This window comes from Pteropus alecto, unplaced genomic scaffold (assembly GCF_000325575.1).
Source record: "Pteropus alecto unplaced genomic scaffold, ASM32557v1 scaffold156, whole genome shotgun sequence".
Taxonomy (NCBI): domain Eukaryota; kingdom Metazoa; phylum Chordata; class Mammalia; order Chiroptera; family Pteropodidae; genus Pteropus; species Pteropus alecto.
Genome location: NW_006437746.1, coordinates 1,706,755 through 1,726,719, shown reverse-complemented (window position 1 = coordinate 1,726,719; position 19,965 = coordinate 1,706,755). Strand labels below are relative to the sequence as shown.

Genomic DNA, 19,965 nt, shown 5'->3' with positions numbered 1-19,965 from the left:
ATGTAATTTTTTTGAATTCTTCCATGGCTAAAAAAAAAAAAAAAAAAAATCCTCCGTTGAAACTATCGCATCTATTTCAGAGACTGCTCTTTGGGGGAACAGCCTCCCCAACTCTAATGGGACCTTGCTTCAATTTTATTCCACAATCAGATGGAAATTTCTAGATTCCGAAACCAGTAAATAGTCACAAGTTTCCTCTCACCTCTGCTCCCTCTCAAGTGCCACATCTGGATATGGTTCCCTGCTTTCAGTGATTGGCAGGAAAGCAGACACCTCCCACATGGTGAGCCCCAGGGGGCAAGTTTCACTCAGTGACAAAGGAGTGGGGGAGGGGGAGACAGAGGGATCACTCACTGTTCTTTTCTATTCCTTTCCCCGAGGCAAGAGGATGGGCTTATGGTAAAATTAGATAGCATCTCACACTTGGTGAAATACAAAACAACCCCCAAACAAGCTAAAAGCGCGGTTACAACTTCCCTTGTCTTTATTTGCACCGAGAAGCAAACCCGTTTCTCCTTAATATACATAGTGAGTTCTACATGTCAAAGAGCCTGATGCGGACACCAGTCAGGGGACAGGAAGCAAGAGTATGCGTACGTTCCTGCAAGTTCCTGCCCAGGCCTCCTCAAACCCTCTCCCAGCTTTACCTTTCTCCTTAGGATCTGTGCCTATTGCCTGTACCATTTACTATCTGACTCCCCACTAAAATGCAAGCTCCATGAGCACAGGAATTTTGTCTGTTTTGCTCCCTGCTCTATCTCAGCAGTGGCTGGGAAACAGTTGGTGTCTTTTGTAGGATTATCCTGAAATTAGACAAAGCCTTAGGGGCCAGTGGTTTATTTAGGGGATGATCCCAGATAGCAGAAGTGAGGAATAAGAAGAGTAAGTCAAGAAGGAGGAAAAGTCAACTTAAGGGGTGGTAACAAGGTCACTGCTGCAGGCAAATGAACTTTGAGAAGTTTCTAGAAGTTTCTGAAATGGTCCATTAACAGGATGGGAAACCAGAGTTGCCATCTCCCATGTGTGGAGGCTCGTCCTCTGGGCTGTTAAGACGCTGTTCTTCCAGGCTGAACCTCTGCTGGGGCCGAGCTTTGAGGCAAAGGCGTGCAGAGGGGAGCTTGGGAAGCTGAGTGCCCGAAACTGCCCAGCCCAACTGCAGCCAGAGCCAGAGGTGGCACATGTAGCTGTGGGGACAGGCACCAAAAGCATCGGCCTTAGGAGGCACTAAGCAAATATTTTTTAGTGAATGAATGGATTCTCATTAAAGCAGATGTGCACGTGCATTACAGGGGAGTTGTGGGCCCTAGGCTCATTTTGCTTTAAAACAACCGTCAGAGTTATTAGTGCCCTCAGACCTATTAAGAAGGAAAACTTGTTACTATTGCCAAGGAATTCAGACCTCTTTTAAATTGTATTTTCCCAGAGGATTTTCTATAATGCATCCCTGCTCGGAATTCTCGTTCCTGGAAGAGAAGTGGCTACAGCTTTACTGGAAATTAAAAAGGTTCATTGCATGAGCCCTTCTTCCAGGTCCCGATAATCCTTGTCACCTTTGGCTCCTCCTTGTGACATTTCTACTCTGGCCTCTTGGCCGTTTCTTCTTTGGCGTCCCTTCTTCCACTCACACCTTTTTGCTGTCATCCCTCAGAATCTGCCTAGAAGTGGCCACCCATTCTACCTGCCCTCTTAGGTACTCTCTATGGCTCCCAGGCTGGCGGCCACCACCCACATGTCAAAGGCTCTGGTCCACGCCCCCAGGGCCCCTCTGTTCTGTGCTCCGGGCTCAAGTTCCCACTGGGCTCCTGAACCATCCACACAAACAATGAGCTCAATCCCATTGTTAGATTCATTACCTACCTCACCCCATGTCCCAACCTGCTTTTCCTCCTGAATTCCCTGCCTTGGGGGATACTCCACCAACTTGGTCTTCCAGCCTGGTACCTCAAGGTCAGCCTCAGTCACCTAGCCTCGTCCCGACCTGTTTCTTGAACACCAAGAGGTCAATAGCGGCTGTTCTTGGGTGATGGAATTTTTCTTCTTTTCTTTACTTTTCTGTATTTTCTGAATTATCTCTAATGAACACATTATTTTCATACTGCCTAGTACGTTCCATAATAATTAACAGGTTTCATGATGGTTTCTTATCCTCCTGCTCCTCTCCAGCCCCCAGACCCCCCTAACCAGTTCCTGACGTACAGTCTCTCGTCCCCGGGAACTCCTTCCAATCAGACTAGTCTTTCTAAAACCCAAACCTCATTTCTTCGCCCCCCTCATCAAAGCATTTCTCTGGGATCATCTCCCATCACCTCCCACCCCAGAGTTCCCAAATACATCAGAATCACCTGAGGGCTGTTTGTTTCCTTTTTTTTCTGCCCTCCCATTATGGTGTCAGCCCTGTTTATAACGCATCCCCAGTGTCTAGCACAAAGCAAGTGTTCAATAAACATTCAGTAAGTGGTTGGAGGGAAGGGAGTTAAGTAACTGGCTTGGGGTAGGGGAGATCTCTGTAGCAGTGGTTCTCAAAGGGTGGTCAGGGAAACACCCGCAAAGGCATCTAAGAACTTTTTTAAACGGCAAATTCTTGCGCCCCTCTTCAGGTCTATTGAATCAGAAGCTCTGGATTCTTGGAACAAGCCCTTTGGGTGATTCTGCTCTATAACAAGTTTATGTTTGCAGCCATGTCTTGGCCAAGGTCACCGATAAAACTAGTTTCTTCAACTGACCACACAAACCTTAGCGGCCCTGTGGAAAAATCACTGGAAAAAAATCAGCTGCCCTGGGGCAAAATGGTTGCCTCTAGGTTGTAGAAACATAGCCACCTTTAGGGTTTAGAAAGGGGAACGGGACCATTGACGACTCCCCGCCAAGCTACCCTATCCACCCCACCACACCAAGACACCCCTCCTACACACACACACACACACACACACACACACACACACACACACACACACACTCGCGCGCGCACAGGCGTCTCCATAGTCCCTCCATCCCGGGACCCTACAGCTGAGTACAGATCTCACAGACACACACACACACACACACACACACTCCCGGGACCCTACAGCTGAGTACAGATCCCGATTTTGAAATAAGCACTTCAAATCTTTCTCTATGAGGAAAAGAAGGGAGAGGAGTTGAGGGCCCCAGGTGGGACCGGGGATGGAGCGACCTCCAGATCCCAGGGTGGGAGCGGCCTCAGGTAGAGCTCGAACAAGCTCTGCTTTCCTTCGTGACTCTGTTTGCCGTTGGTGCAGTGGGTTTGGCAGAGCCTTTGCGGTGACGCTCATCTCAAGCACCAGCTAGCGGACTCCAACCCCAGCGGCTTAAAGGCGAAGATGCGTAGCGATCCCCACAGCGCACTCGCTCGGGGTCGCTCCGCTCCGGAGCCAGGGGCGCGACCTGGCAGGGAAGGGCGCACGCGGTCTCGGCGTCACCCCTGTCGTCCCCGGGCAGGTGGGTGACGAGGGGCGAGGTCCTGTCTCAAAGCCGAGCAGCCCAAGTGCTGGTGCACTGGGCCAGGTGTGAATGCTCGGGTACTCGAGAGGGGTGGGAGGGACGGATGCAGATTCCGGCGGGGAACGGGGACGGGGGACAGGGGGACAGGGGTCTCTTTGGGACACTCGCTGGCGCCACTTGGCGACGAGGAGCAGCGGGCGCCGCGAGCAGGCGGTAACTCGGCCCGGAAGAAAACATAACCCCTTCCCAAACTTTAATCCAAGCCAATGATGTCACCCTCATTTTACGACTGCGTGAACAGAGCCCCAGGTGTGGCCGCGGCCCTCTGACGCGGGGACACTTGCCCTTGGAATCCCGGAGACCTTCGAGGGCTTTTCAAGGGGCCGAGAAGAAAATGAAAACCCCTCCTCCCTTCCCGGACAGTGAGTGTCACTGTTCTAAAGCCCAGCAGCTGCCTGGGATGCTCAGAGAGGGGTCGACACCCTTCCACTCTCAGAATTACACTTTGCTGACACCCAGCCCTGTCTAGTGTCCCCCACCAGTTTTCTTTCCGGCCCCTCGGGTCCCCTAAGGTGACTAAACGCGGGAGCAGCTTCCCCATTCCAGAGGCGATTCTTAGGTCTCGCATCCTGCAGAGCTCGGCTCTGGAACGGGCAAGGCAGAGGGAGCAGGACAGAGTTGGGGGAGGAAGCCTCGGACAGGGACAGAGCGGGGCCTACGCCGGACATCGGCCTGGGAGGGGCTAACGCGACTCCCCTGGGCCACGGCCCCCTATCTCCCAGGAGCCACCTCAATCGGTTGTCGCCCCAGCTGCCGCCCCCTAAGCACGTGTGGCTGCTGGTCTGCGTCAGCGCGCTGGGCAAACAGATGACTGGCGGGCACCATCGGGTGGGGCTATTTAAGAGGCAGCCTCCGGCTCGCCCACCTGAACTTGGCTCAGCTCGCCGGCTGCTCTAATAGAACCGCGAAGCCATCAGCGTCCTGCTCCGCAGGTAGGTTCCCTGGCTCTCCTACGGGAATCCAAGCGCCTAGCGACCTTGAAGAACTCTGTCCACGGTTTTGTGACCCTTCTATTTTATTTTTTTCTGTTTTTCGTGTCCTCCTTCCGACAACTCGAAAGACATCTCTTGAAGTCAGAAATTTCAGGGAGGGGATGGGTGGTTGGAGCGGCTTTGTTCTCAGGCACGCAGCGCTGGAATGTCTGTTTGCTGAGATTAGAGTGCACACTGGGATTTGCTAGATGCTGCACAGAGGTTCGGCGTACTTCGCAGTCTGTTCAAATAAACTACCAAGAGGTTTTAAGACTTAAGTTCATTTTCTAAATACTGCAGAACAATTCTTTGGAGACAGGTGTTTTAACTGCTCGCAGATGTAAAACGTAGCGGAGCTTTGCCAATCACCGAGAACAGAGCCCATGTTTCTGATTTTTAAAAACCCTACTTGTGCTTTGGTTTATTGCCAATTATTGTGCATCTTGAAGAAACTTTATAGATATGATTTTTATTTATTGCTCCCACATTTTACACCGTGCTTCTCTCCTCCCTCCTCCCCCCAATTTACTTCCCTATTGAAAGCTTCTTAGCTATCTGGGGAAGTGCTCCTTTTTTACAAGAGTCTGATTTCTCCCTCGGAGTCTTCCCTTTAGATTTCCACATTATCTTTAATCTCTTGCTCTGCCAGTTAGCAGAAAAGAGACGCTCTACAAACCCTTCCTCAAACTAAAGAAAAACAGAAGAAATTCTTTCTGCCAATCAGGGCAGAAGACAGGGTCTCCGTCCGCCCCACAGGCGCCGGGTGTGGTTCACCCAAAAGATAAGCGATGTGCGCCCAGACGCGCGCCCTGTGCCCACCGGGCTCCGGTCTGCGCTTGGCGAGCCCGGGTGCTTGCACCCCGCCTGGCGAGTCTGAGGCTCCGCGGGTTTGGACTGAGCCCCCTTTTTCTGTAACCCGTGCGCCCTGACCCTCCCCGAGAGCATGCGGCTGCCCCACCTTTTCGTTCGCATCCGCTCCTCTTTGCTCTCCGCAGCCATGAATAGCGGCGTGTGCTTGTGCGTGCTGATGGCGGTGCTGGCTGCCGGCGCCCTGGCGCAGCCTGTGTCTCCCGCGGACCTCGAGGGCCCTGGGGCGCAGCGGGAGAAGGAGGCGCCCCGGAGGCAGCTGAGAGCAGTGCACAGGATGGACGGCGAGCCGCGAGCGCACCTGGGCGCGCTGCTGGCCAGATACATCCAGCAGGCCCGGAAAGGTACCGATGCCGCCTCCCCGTCCCTCCCCTCTGCCCCTGCGCGGGTCTCCCAGTCTTGACCCGGCTCTCTGGCTGAGGGTGGTGGGTAAACTCTCGAGAGGAAACAACGGCGACACTTTAAGCTGAAAGGTTTTTTTCACTTTCTTTTTTCGAGTTAAACTGCCCTTGACAGTGCCAGTTCTTGGACATCCTTTGTAGCAAACTGTGAGCGAATGTGGAGGACTTAATTTATTAGTAAGGGAAACCTTAAAAAGCTTTCTTTAAACTAATTTTTGGCACAAGGGTGCTGTTAAAGTTCAACACCAGATTATGAAGACATTAAAAGATAATTCCCAATCAAATTACAGATTCAAAAGGGTTTCACAGATCCACTAAATGCCCTCTCTTATGAATGCAAAGGAGACACCCACATACTGACGCCTGTAAACCTCTTAGCAGGAAGTGATCAATGCTGAGAATGCTTGAGATCTGACTACAACAGTTTAAAAAGAAGTGACAACGTGTTGTCTTTCGCCAAAGTACGTAACAGAAGGAAAGAATCAGTAGCAGTTTAGAGTTCTTGGCAGTGTCTTAACACAATTAGCCAACAACGGGCGCGTTTGCGATTTTGCTGTTGGCGAGATGTTCCCCACTGCAGCAGGAACTAAACGAGCCAATTTTCTCGGCATCAAAGTCTTCCTCGGGGTGTTAGGTGATCCAGCAGCGCTCTGAGTGGCCTACAGATGGCCCTGTTCCTTTCCGGGGCCTGTCTCATCTGTAAAGTGGGGAGCAGGCTCGAGTTTGGCTCCGCCCCTCCCAGCTCTTCAGAGGGAGGCTCATGTATCTCTAGGGCCCTAAGCAATCAATGGGACTGGGGCGGTTTTTTTTCTATCAACTTTATCCACAGTGACACTGATTATGAACACACTGTTTTGTGGGGCAGGGTGATAAACTTCAACACAGCTAGACAGTAAAGCCACAGCAAACATTGCTAGAAGGGGTGCGGGGAGGGCCCCTTTCCCCTGAGGCTCACTTACCTCCTGGTGCCTCCCGGGCCTGGATTCGAACCTTAACTCCTGGCTTGACTAGACGAGGAGAAAATGGAGCACTTATCTCTCCAGAGTGTTCTGTGGTTTCATGGGAAGGTGAGACCGGGACCTTTGTGAGCAAGGGATTTCAGAAGGAAGGAACAGAAGATGATTTGTCAAATGTCATCCTCTCTTTTGGCAATTATTCCAATTACCACCTCCTGTTTTACTTTCCTGCTAATTAAATTGAAAGAAGTGGAAATAAAAATATCAGTTGATAGGGGAAGTCTGAAAACTTTGGGGGTTTCTGCTGATTGTCTCTCTGAAAGTAATTTAAATATTTGTCCTTGGGTGGGGGTTGAATTTCACACAGCCAGACCAGTGTGAAAATGTATTATTTTTTATTGAGCCATGATCTGGAACCCACCCCCAACCTTCAGAAAAAATCCACAAGAAACAGTTCTGGGAAGCAAGTCAGTCATGAAACGATCTCCCCAGAACTGACACTTGACGGTGTCTTTATTCCGCAAACCTTATCTAGAAAGTTTTTCCTAGTGCTTCTCAGCCCCTTCTCCCTTTGTCTCTAGCCTGTAGTGCCCAACAAACGCAGGTGGAAATGGCAGTCATTTGGGGTTTAGGCTGCCAATGGCCAAGATCAGTGCTAGCTAGAAAACAATTATACTATTCTATTGGACAAATATGAACCAGGAGTAAATATTTATACACATAAATACTAAATAGTTTCTTTGACTATCTGACATATTTTGAGATCACATCAACTATATAATATATAGTTGATCAAAACTCTAGTATAAATTATGCTTAAAGAGTCTAAATGAGATCATGTGCTCTGTGGGCAGTGCTCAAGAGTTTGTCATTAGGAATTGTCTGCAGAGCTTTCAGTGATCTGAGGAGGAGTAATTCCACTGGGGGTGGGGGGCTTCTAGCGTACACCTGTCCTCCCCTCCCCCCGCCCACTCCCGTGCCCAGAAAAGTCCCAGGGCTACATCCGCATTGTCTCTCTTCGTTCCCACAACAGCCTTGCACACACAAGTCCTATTATCCTCCTTTTGTCAATGTGGAAGCTGGGCTTCTAGAATCGTGACTAACCTACATGAGGTTGCACATCTGGCTAGCAGCAGGGCTGAGTCTAAGTCCTGCCCTCCCCATAGGGTCTGGATGCCAGTTCAGCTTCCCAGCTGTGCTGCCCATTCTGGGTGTTAAAGTTTAAAGGGGCCAGGCCCTTCAGTTCAGTTCTGTAAATGGGTTGTAAGTCCCTACTCGGTGAGGGGAAGTGAGTGAGCAAAGACTCTTTGTGTCATGGGGAAACTGTGTAGCAAACACATCTTGAGCGGCTGAACGCAGTGCCCCCAACAACAACCCAGGCTGCTCGCTTGCATCAAAGCTGCCACTGTCCCTCTATTGGCTGGTACTCTGGGTCGCACCTCATCCTTAGAGTGGGAATTCACCATCTGCAGCAGGAGGATGGATTCGATTTCCATGTGACTGTACAGACAGCGGGGTCTGCAAGTTTTGCTGGATGCGAAGACTAATATTTCACCTGCAAGGGGTTGAACAGTTAAACAGCAGGGGCTGTTTTTCTTCTGCACAGGCTGGAGGTTCACTGCAACAGGGCTGGAATGTGCTGGGTCGACTCTTAGTTCCAGGGCTGGGAAATGATTTGTGGGCGGGGGGAGAGGAGGAAAGGGTAGGGACATGGTCCCGCATAGTTGTTTCTGGTTTTCGATCTAGCTAGATTTCTTTGACTATCTAAGACAGAGTGACTGCTTCTGCAGTGGCATCATCAGTAAACAAGGCATAGTCTGACTCCGTGGAGCCTGTGGGCAGGAGCTGGCAAAGGCAGCCTCATGCCAGTGTCACGAGCAGTGGGGGACACAGTGGCCCCTAATACCATGGGAACCACTGAGTGGCTCTCCACCACTCTACTCTTGAAGCCACCTAGGCTTTGCCCATCGAGGTCCCTGAGGGACATTTCTTGCTCCTTAGTTTGCACAAGAGATGACATTATACTGATTTCCTACCCAGGAGGTCACTGTGATCTATGGGCAAGGATTGTGTCCCATGCCTCCAAAAATACCCCCATCTCTTCATGTCCCTGCTCAATCAATGTGGAGTACACACAAGAATCATCTTGCTTCTAAGGACTTAACTCCATCCCAAAGGCCCATTTCAGCTTCAGTGATTGCATTTTGGTGAAAATGGCATAATCAAATTACCTCTTTAGTACCTCCCTGCCCAGCTTTCTTCAAGTGTTACTGAAGTGCTATGATTTTAATCTGACATTTCCCTTTTTCCTAAGAACATTTTTTTTAAAAAGAAGGTGGCTTTCAAGTAATAATTCTAAAACAGTATTTATTTAGCAATAGGACTTGATTCCAGTTTTAAACCATTCCAACATTAAAATATTGTCATCACATTGCCTTAGAGGCAGGCATACTCAGAGGTAGTAAAGGGTAAACTTTATAAATGGGTAAATGCTAGAGAAGTCCTTGGTGGGCTTCTGCGGAGGGCCAGCTACAGAAGGAGACACACTCTTGGGAGTAGGAAAACCTAGGCAGGTCCAGCTGTCAAAAGCTGGAGTCGACGAATCCACTTAAATCTTTACTGATCGCAAACCACACCCACAACTAGTAAATATTGCCCTCTCTCTGTCCAGTTACACAGACGTGGGTCCTTCTCCTCTTGTAGATTTTGGTCCAGCAATCTCACTCTTGAAAGCTCTTTGCACCTTCCATGTCGTCTGGCTTTTCCCATAATGTTCTCCTTTACAAAAGGAACTAGCGATGCTCTAGATGTAATAGCTCTGTTTCCTTCCTCCTTGCCCCTTGTAGCTCCTTCCGGCCGAATGTCGGTGATTAAGAACCTGCAGGGCCTGGACCCCAGCCACAGGATAAGCGACCGGGACTACATGGGCTGGATGGACTTCGGCCGGCGCAGCGCGGAGGAGTACGAGTACCCCTCGTAGGGCCGCCGGCCAGCTCTGCGCCCCAGGACCACCCTCCCGACTCAGAGAAGGCAGAATAACAAAATAATCACACTCATAACTCATCGTCTCTGAAGTTTGGCATTTTAAGCGTCTATTTATTAAGTTCTCAATGTGAAAAGTCTGTAAGATTTTTCTGGCGCAGCCACGCAACTCAGCAGAATTGTACAAGTGGAAGACAAAATGTGTCCCTTGTCTGTGACTCCTGGTCCTAAAGTGTTGCTATGCTATTAAAGTGATTTCATTCTGCGCCATTGTCCTCTGTGTCACCCGAGGGCAAAGGGCCCCAGTCAGTCCTCAGAAGGTTCGAGGAGGGAATCCCAGCTGTAGATGGTCCCAGACAGGGCTTGAGAAATGAGAGTGGGGCGTAGAGCTGACTTCTGTGCTGCCGGTGAGGTGGCCGGTGGCAGGGCCTTCTGTGTCAGCTCCGTGGTCCAGCCCTGACCACCTTGGGCCCTGGGCCTTAGCTGGGAGTCATTGCAAAAAGAGAACTCGCATTTCTTGGAGTGAGTGCCCATTTGTCGGGGTGAAGCCTAGAGTTGGCGGCTTGGAATGGAGCCACGGTAGCATGCGTGGCAATTTGTGGTGGCTTTGAGCGGACCTGACGGAGCTTACTGGGCCTAAAGGCCTGTTCCCCTAACCCTTTCAATGCCACCACTGAATCCCGGCGGGTCCCGTTCTTATCTCTGTGCCCCCTGCTGACACAGGGGCCCGGGAACCAGGACATATAACCCGGCTCTTTCTCAGCCCTTCCTGAAGAAGCAGGACAGGCTTCTGCAGCCAAGCTGAGCACGTCTCGCAGAAGAGCCAGCAGCTCCCCAAACTCTGCTTTAACGAGGCCTGAGGAACTCATGCGCGATCCCAAGGCCACGATTCCCCCTCACTCCTTCCACCCCATGTACTCCTCTCCACCCCGCTCCTTTGCCAGCAGCTCTTCCTACATCTCACCAGCTTGCAGGACCTGCACCCTAGGCCATGCCCTCCTGCGGCAGTTCTGGCCGTTTGCTCCCTCGGCTCTGCTAATTACGACTGTTCTATAGGTTCTTTGTTGTTCATGCATAGGAATTTACAAGTTGAAAGGGGCAACAGCTGTCATTCTGGCCCAACACACACCCTTACCATACCCCCACTCCCATTTTATAGCTAATAAACTTGCCCCAGACCACATAGTGAATTAGTGATGGAACCTGCAGCCCTTTCCGGAATTCACTCCTTGCCAGGCTGAGACATAACCAACTTACCTGGTGGTCTGGCTTAAGAGGTCTGGCCTGCCCTGACCTATGACTACTCAAGTCTCAACATGGGCAGTAGCCAGAGGGTAGACAGAATGCACTTTCTCTGTATTTGCTTTACCAAAACCTGACCACAATATATCTCTCCTGTAAAATGAGGAAATCTTTGCACAATGCACCCCAACCTTATTTCTCAGGTTCAACCAATCATAGGTAAAAAGAAAGGGAGGGTGGAAAAAAGGTATTCCACGTTCATTCTTTTAACAAACAACACAAAACACCATCCTTTTTTCTTAGCTCAAGTTTGAAGAGCCAAAGCAAAGGATCTTGACAGCTTAGCTAGATCTTTAGGTACCTTGAGTATTTGTTTCTCAGCATCTTCAAATTATTGCTAGTCCTGAAGATGAATAAATCAGAAGTCAAGACGATTCCTCACTAATTTCCCCTGGGCTCTGGGTTCTGAAAGGATTTATAAAATTGATCTGTTGGTGTCTGCCTCCTCCCGCTCTGAGTTGTGTCCTCCTGGAGAACCAGGATCAGGGAGTCCCAGACGACGGAGTGCCTGCCCAGATTCCCTACCATACCCGAGGCTCTCATGGACCGACGTCCCCCCAGACAGCCTCGTCATCACGCCCACCTCTCTGACCTCCTCCCTTACAGCCATCCCCCCCGCCATTCAGTCATTACATTCCAGTCTCACTGCCTCCCTTGCTGTTCCTTGAAAACACTAAAATCAGTCCTACCTCAGGGCCTTTGCACCTGCTGCTCCCTCTGCCTTCCTCCAAAAAGCATGACTGGACCTCTTGGCTCATTTAATGCCAACATTACCTGCTCAGAAACCATCCTATCTTCTCTAACAAAGCTCCTCTATTGTTCTTTATCCTTTTCTCTGATTTACCTTTCTTCTCAGGCTTATCATCACTTGGAATTATATTATTTATCTATCGATTTATTGGTTCTGTCTCACCCATGAGGATGTCAGCTCTGTGAGGGCAGAGATTTTTGTCTGTTTTGTTTATTGCTATATTTCTAACACTTAACTCAGTATCTGGCACATAGTAGATACTCAGAAAATACTTGTTAATTAATTAATCAATTAATAAGGGGTAAATATGGCTAGATCCCTGCTATTCAGGTTACAGATTGGTTTTAGAAGCAGTTTGGTCAGACGATTTCTTTTAAAAATCAGAGAGGTAAAGCAGGCTCGTGACACAGCCATGTCCTTCCAAGATAGGCGTAAGGGCGAGAAATTGGAAAGCAGACCACACACACACACACACACACACACACACACACACACACACACACACAATAGCTGACAGCATGTATGACATCCATGGAGAATGACAGTATACTTTAAACTACATCTCACTCTCCAGACACACACACACACACACACACACACACACACACACACACGTCCAGCCGTATTTCTTTTGCTACAGTTAAAATCCAGGAAGAATAAAGCAATAGCAAAGGAGAAAGGAGAGTTGATGGATTTCATTGCATTTACTCAGAATATCAGAGAAACGGTTCACAGTGAGGAGTTGTTAAAGAAACGAACGAACATCCAGTTGGTGGACTAGTCAGCAGTTATTTAATGGGTATGAGGACGACGGAGGAACATGGGAAATGACCATGATCCATGTAAAGTGAAATTGTCCTCTGATTACATTAAGTTTATTTACTTTTAATGAGATTATGTGAAAACGAAGACAGTCATGTTAGGGTCATAAGATCACAGATATTTTTCTTCCTCTTCTCTGAACTTCCTATACTATTTGTAGATCATCCTTTTTTTTTTTTTAGATCATCCTTATAACAACTATAGCTCACGTTCTCCAGAGTCTGCCAGTCTACAGAGAGACACGGAGTCGTAAGAAAAGCCATAAAACTAGTTCTTCTACTTTCTTTACCAAAGAAACACTCCCAATTATCCCCAGATGATTTCGACAGTCACTAAAGCTTGTCACCTATATGGCCAACCACAGTGTCCATTATTTTGCCTTCCTTGGTTCCTTCTTGCTAAGGCCATGAAAATCCCTGAAGATGCCACCTCTGCTTGTGGAGATAACAGTATTCTAGCTGCTGTGCCTACCCCCAGGTCCAGGCCCGGTGTCTTCTGGTAGCTTCTGTTCCTCAGTGTGGGAGTCTGGGCCACACTACTGTCATTTTGTTCTCACTGGCTCTCAACAGCTCTCTGTATGGCCTGGTTGCCATGGGAACCTCTCTAATAAGCAGTTATCATCAAAGACACCAGTTGCCCCAAACAGGTGGCTGTACTGCCTTCCTTGGTTATGGAAGTCCTTTATTCTGCTCACAAGTTTCCAGAAACATCACTGGCTTCTGAAAGGCAGCTTTGTATATTTGAAGTCTCTGCATTTACTTTGTAAATTGAAAATGGTAGTTCGAGTCACGTGGGTGGTCCATTATTTACACCCGGTGGTTACTTTACATTCAGTAGGGTAGGGATGATGCACAGGGGCCACTAGTTCAGCATCACCCTTCTGTCTGAAGAATTTAATTTACGGCAAGTCTGCTGCTATGAATTCTCTTAGTTTTTCTTCATTTGAGAAAGCCTTTACTTCCCCTTCATCCTCAAAGGATATTTTCACTAATTTTAGAATTCTAGGTTAAGTTTTTTTCTTTTGTACTTTAAAAATACTGTACCACTTCCCATGGCCTCCATGGTTTCTGAGGAGAAATCTGCAGTCATTTAAATCATTGTTTCCCTTTAGAGAAGAAGTCATTTTTCTCTGACTGCTTTCAAGGTATTTTCTTTGTCTTTAGCTTTCAGTAGTTTGATTATAACGTGTTTGGGTGTGGATTTCTTTGAATGTATCCTGCTTGGGGTCTGTTCAGCTTCTCGAATGTGTAAGTTTATATCTTTCATCAAACTCAGGAAATTTTTAGTTATTATTTCTTCAAAATGTTTTCAGCATCACTCTCGTTCTTCTCTCCTTCTGGAATTCCGATGACACAAATGTTAGACCTTCTGTTGTTGTCACCCATGTCCCAGAGGCTTTGTTTACTTTTTTCTCTGTGTGCTTTACAATGGATAATTTCTATTTCTCTACCTTCTAGTTCGCTGACTCTTTCTCTGCCATTTCCATTCTGCTAATGAGTCCATATAGTGAGTTTCTTAGTGTGGTTTTTGAATTCTTCAGTTCTAAAATTACCTTTTGTACCTTCTATTTCTTTGCTGAGATTTTCTATTTTAACATTTCTTTCAGAGATGTGTGCAATTGCTTGTTTTTGAGCACTTGTATCATAGCTGCTGTAAAGTCTTCGATAATTCCAAAATCTGTGAAATCTCATCATTAATAACTGTTGATGGTCTTTCCAAGGAAAATTTAAAACTTCATGGTTCTTTGTATGCTCCGTAATTTGGGATAGTATCCTGGAGAATTTGAATATTACATTATGAGACTCTGGGTCTTGTTTAAATCTTATGAAAAAAATGTTAATATTTTTGTTTTAGTGATCAATCTGGTTAGGTTCAGTCTGCAAGTTCCAACCACCTTCCATGGGCTGTGGTTCCAATGACAGTTCAGTTTTCAAAGTTATACTGCTCTTTAATTCCATGTCAGGTGTGTGCCACCCAGCGACGAGTCTGGGTGGCGATCTGTGCATTACTTCAGCTCTCAAAGTCCTTGGTCTGCTAATTAGGACCCGATCCAGACATGGCACAACTGGATGAGCTCCAAAGTCACTTTCCTGAGCTCCTCCCTCTCTGCAATCGCCCTAGTACTCTCCAGTTCCCTGGGGCTCCTCCTTTTGGTCCTTCACCCCTAAACTTGGGAGTCTGGTTACCTTGATCTGCCACACGTGTCCATGTTTGAGCCCATGTTCAGGTCCAAGTGGCAGGAGAACAGAAAGAAAAAAAAATAATGGAGGTTGGGAGCTCTCTTGGGATCACAGCTCCTTTTCCCAGAGATTAAGATTCCTTCCTCGGAGTTTGGCTCCTGCCAGTCCCATTACTGGCTGCCACCACTGCAGCGGTGGGTTTGCCACGAGAGAGCAAAGAAAGAGAAGAAAGGAAAAACTGGGGGATGTTCGCTCCCTCCAGCCATGAGGAGTTTCCTTTCTCACTTCTCAAGCCGGAACTGAAGGGCTGCTGATGGAGCAGCCTGTGCCCCAGATCCCATTTCCAGTTTCCAGCTACGTTCAGTTTACAAGGGGTACCACCCACAGCCTTCAGGGCCTGCTCTGCCTTCTCTCAGCCTGCCAGGCCTGGCAGTCTCTGCTGGAACTCTAGGATCTTGATGAAATATTGTCTCGAGATGTTACAGATTGAAAATTTTAAACCCAGTCATTCATGGCACCAAGCTATTCTATAAGAATGGGTGGCTTATTTTATTATCTTAATTTTTTTATCCTTTAATATGACTCCCCAGCGGCTTCTGGTTTGGAAAATCTCGAGAGAGAACCAGAGTTACTGACAAGTGGAATGTTACAACTAATCAAACTCCAGGACTAGCACCTTCTCTACCATGGCCCACATGCTGGTGTGGGCAAACAGAAGCAGGAACAAACAGTGAGAGTTCAGGCCTTACTTGCCCAAACGCCTCTGGCCCTCAGCCAGAATGACCTCAATGTTTGATCTTTCTCTAAGTTCCATCCTGGAAAGGTTTCAACTGCTTCTAGCATCAGCCTGTGGGGATGGGCCCTTCACTGGCCCAATAAGGAACAAGGAAATGGGCCTGCATGCCAGGCGCTAAGTTGATGCGGCAGGTACAGAGACCCAGCCAAGTGAGAGGTTTAGAAAATCAGGTCCTCAGATAACGTCTTTTCATTCAACATCGTTCGTTACGACATCGATGAAGGGGTGAAAAACATCGATTCCCAGTGGGGCCACTGTCCCTGTGGAGTGCGTACCTTCTCTTCATGTCTGCGTGGGTTTCCCCTGGGGACTCTGTGTCTCCCCACGTCCCAAAGATGTGCATGTGAGGCGAATTGGCGTGTCTGCGTTGTCCCAGTCGGCGGAGTGAGCTGCCGGAGAGGCTCTGGTCATTTGCAACCCAGAACTGAAAGAAGCAGGTTGGAAAACAACGATCTTACTCGTTTATATTCATCTTTCTTAAATGTATGTGTAGCTCACATTTCTTTCAATGTTTAATATTAGAAGTGTTTCGGGTCTTTATTTAGAAGTTCAGTGATGTTTCTGGGACCAGAAATATGCCGTAGGAACGTATCCCTTGTTTCTATCAATTGGCCAGTGGTAACGCTGGTTTCATTAGACGTCATTTCTCTTAGCATTGTTGTTTCCAAGAACCTACGGAGGATGCTAAGAGAGGGCTTGCTGTACAAGGCATCCAGAGCTGGGACAGGTAAGATGCAGAGTGTGGGAGAGAGCAGAGCAGCAGACCTGGCTGAATGAAGGGGCAGGCCAGCCAGGCAGCTGCCTGGGGTGACAGTCTCTAAGTGACATCTAATCACCACGGCAGCAAATGAGAACCTGGGTGTCAGTGAAGTTCTTCCTACTTAGTAACTTAACTAACTGGGGAAATAGAAGTCCATTGCACCCCTACAGAAGACAGCGATGCCCTTAGATGGAGAATTAAAAAAAAAAAAAATATTGCTCCTCTGGGTACCAGCTGCTCTCTGTAGAGAAATAGTTGTGCTCACCGTGAAGTCTGCAGGGTTCAGGCTCACTTCTCGCCAGCCTGCTGGCTATCCCACCGGGTCAGCTGAAACTTTAAAATCAGATAATTCAGGGCATGGGGCTGTTTTCTAAGAATGGGTGGTATCTGTTATTATTTTAATTTTGAAACTTTAATATGGCTGTGAAAAGGCTCCAGGGTTTGGAAAATGACCAATAAAACTGAAGAACATACAAGACGACTGACAAGTGAAATGCTTTCTGCAGAATTATAACCAAGAAAAAAAGAACTCTTAGATATATTTGAAGACAACTCGGTAGCTATGGTTACTTCTAATTAGTGAGCACCGTATGCTTTCCAGATTTGAGTGGAGGAAAATTGAAAAGAAAAACTATTCCGAATAAGTAAAAATGTGAAGTTCCACTGAGTGCACGTGATCTTTTATTTTGAATCTAAAGAATGAGATGTAGCAAATCGGCTTCTCCCAGCCTTCACCTTCACTTTCACCTTCACCTTCTGTGTCTCTCCTTGCGTGATGAGGACTCATAAACCAAAACCGGAAGAGAAGGAGATGACACCAGAGACCAGGGTGCAGGGGACAGGAGGCTCACCACAGAGTAAGACTGATGCCAGAGTCCTAACCGTGGCTGAATTAGGGTGAATTGTAATGTTGATGTACAGTGGTCATTCGAAGTGTGTGTATAAGTGTTTAATACGGAAAACTTCCTGTTTGGTTGCGCCTGCAAAATGACAAAGTTGAGTGTAATCGTGAGTCTCTATAATTATTAAATATTCTGTGCACACTCTCAATGAATAACATGCACGGTTTTCATCGTTCTTTCCTTTTCCCTATGCTATGCTTATTCTTTTATTTTCATGATATAACTTAATGTCTGTTGAATCTAGTAATTTAAAACTCGATCTTGGATTTTGTATTTATTTTATTTTCCCCATAATTCCTTGTTATTGTATTTTACAAAAAAGATTGACCCATGATGGATCGATTTAAAACAAAGCGATCCTTCCCCACTGAAAGTTGAGAAATGCCACTCTACATGTCCACGAAGTCCCAGGGACTAGGCTGGCTGTTGACAGCTGGCCAAGCAGCCCCTCTTGGACCCTGTGTGGCCATGCTGGCCAGGACTCCGGCCTTGACAGGGCAGCCTCAGAGGGGGACCAGAGCCTGAATATCAGCTCATAGGCGTGAAGGTACCAACCTACCCAGTTCCCGAGCCAGGCAATTCATTTCTTTGCTGAGTCAGCTCCATAGTTTCTGCAGAACTCAGGTGGGTCGCTCAGAACAGACGAGCACAAAATCCAGTTGCTTCTCCAATCGCAAGTGAGTGGTCCAAGGATGACGGAGGCCACTGCTACCTCAAGTCCAGCAACCAGGAGAGATGAGGGCTGCATGCTGCCACTGCTGCACCGGGCCTTAGCGTCACAGGTGACTGATAGAGGCCCCAGGCAGGACTAAGGGTTTATCTATTTGGGGGCTTGAGAGAACAATACATCTCTGGTTTTTCTCTTCTGAAAATATTTCCCTAAACTTTGGCCTGCCACTTGCGACTCTCCTGTATCGATGCACAGCCCACCCCCCAAGTGCTGCAGCTGCCTGGCCCTAGAAATCCCCGCTGGGGGTCAGCACTGGGTCCCTGTCCTTCCTTTGAGTCTCCCGTGTCTCAGGGAAAGGCTGGAGCCTCCCTATTACTGCTTTAAGCTAAAAGCCCTGCTCTCCCTTTCTGGTTTTAAGTTCTTGGGGACTTCAGAGCAGGGTCATCCTGAACCTCAGGCGTTTGGCATGGCGAATGCCCAAGCACCGCGGAGCGGACCCCTCCTCCGACCTCGGACTCCATCGTCGTGCTGGAGCATGATACCTGCAACTCATTTCAATCGTTTCCGGAAAAAGCAAAGAACGAAAATCATTTTTAAAGGAAAGACGCATTAAAAGGAGATGGACTGACATCCAAAGGTCGAAACACCGCGGGATAGAATGTCTTCTGTAAACTTCATGGTGCTTTCCTGTCTCCTGGGTGTGGCAGGAGAATAGGCGGTTTCCTCTCCATTTTATGCTCAATTTCCTCACTCATACCCCAAGCCCGTGCGTACTGCCCCCTTGGCCAGAAATGCCTTTGTCAAGTTCACCTGGTGAACTTAGACCGTGCATCATGACCTCCCTCAATGTCTCCTTAGGCACAGCTACTTGCCTGAATTGCTTTCCAGGGAAAAAGCAAACCCACCTAATTTTAGGATTGGATCACCAGGGCAGGTTCCTTCAGGTTTTCTGCTGCCTCCAAGTGCCCTCTGCTGGCTACAGAAAATAAATCCTCCCAGGATATGATGTTTTCAGTCCCGAGCCCCAATGTGCAACAGATATTTTTTTCTAATCCCTATTAAGAGCTTCCGTCAATTCAGATAATTCAGCATGGTTTTCTACCTCCACCGACTTCCCCGCCCCCAGGTGGCATCTAAGTTCTGGAGGCCCGCATTAGATGGAGCTGTGAGGAAGGCGTGTGTCCACTTTCTTTGTCCTGCTGGGAAGGTCCCTGGGGCATGCCTGCCTCTCTGCTCCCAGAGGATGTTTGGGAGTGAGTCCCACTTCTGACTGGCGCTGGATACTTGCTATCATTTCTATTCTCCCTGCCTGCTGAGGTCACTGCCCTGGGTTGGGGTCGAGGAGCTGGCGTGCGGTTCTGGAACATCTCTATTTCCTCCAGCCCCCCTGAGAAACTAGCTCATCTGTCTTTGGGTCGTCAGACTCAGCTGGGGCTTCTCCCAAGACCCTGCACTTGGCCGGAGGATAGTGAAGTGAAGGGTCCCACACCACTCGTGGTTCAGAATTCTCTTTCTTCAACTGCTCCCTCACGTGCCAGCTTGGAGAGCCTGTTCGGAATGTGGGAGAAGCAGAGGGGGAGTAAGCAGTAAAAAAACACGGGTTTTCCAAATCTTTTTTTGGGGGGGGGGGGAAATTGATTATTTTTTCAATTATCTTTATTGAGGTAACTCTGGTTAATAATATTCTATTTTAGGTGTGCGTTATAATTTGAGATCTGTGTACTCTATGGTGTGCTCATCATCCAAAGTCTAGTTCTTGGTCCATACTCAGCTTTTCTTCCCTCATAATTAAACCCCAGGAACTTGACATCTTTGTTTCCTGGTGCCATCAATTGCTTCTTTGACAACTTCCCCTTGGACATGGTGCCCTCTGGTCCTGAGCCGCATGGGCTGGGGGCAGGGCTTGAACATATGAGCAAAATTTTAGTAAAGAACAGGGAGGAGAAACCAACTGCCTGGAACACCCCCCCTGCCAAAACATATAGTATTAGGGTGCTCCCCACCCTCCAAGGGTTCTTTTTCTTATATCTTACTTTAAAAAAAAATTCTTTCTTTTCCAGAAATATGTAAAGATTACTTGCACACA

The 19,965-nt window shown here is 48.1% G+C and overlaps 1 protein-coding gene across 1 annotated transcript; it reads left to right on the top strand.

Moving 5' to 3' along the window:
* Positions 1-5,487: 5,487 nt before the first annotated feature.
* CCK (cholecystokinin) lies at positions 5,488-9,694 on the top strand. The gene is made up of 2 exons (XM_006914818.1): positions 5,488-5,701; positions 9,561-9,694. Exons 1-2 carry the CDS (start codon positions 5,488-5,490, stop codon positions 9,692-9,694), a joined length of 348 nt encoding a protein of 115 aa, XP_006914880.1.
* The last annotated feature ends 10,271 nt before the right edge of the window (positions 9,695-19,965 follow it).

Excerpts from the sequence above, each read along its gene's own strand:
- CCK (XM_006914818.1), top strand. The coding sequence starts at position 5,488 with ATGAATAGCGGCGTGTGCTTGTGCGTGCTGATGGCGGTGCTGGCTGCC. Across the intron at positions 5,702-9,560 it reads CATCCAGCAGGCCCGGAAAG|CTCCTTCCGGCCGAATGTCG; the intron begins GTACCGATGCCG and ends TGCCCCTTGTAG.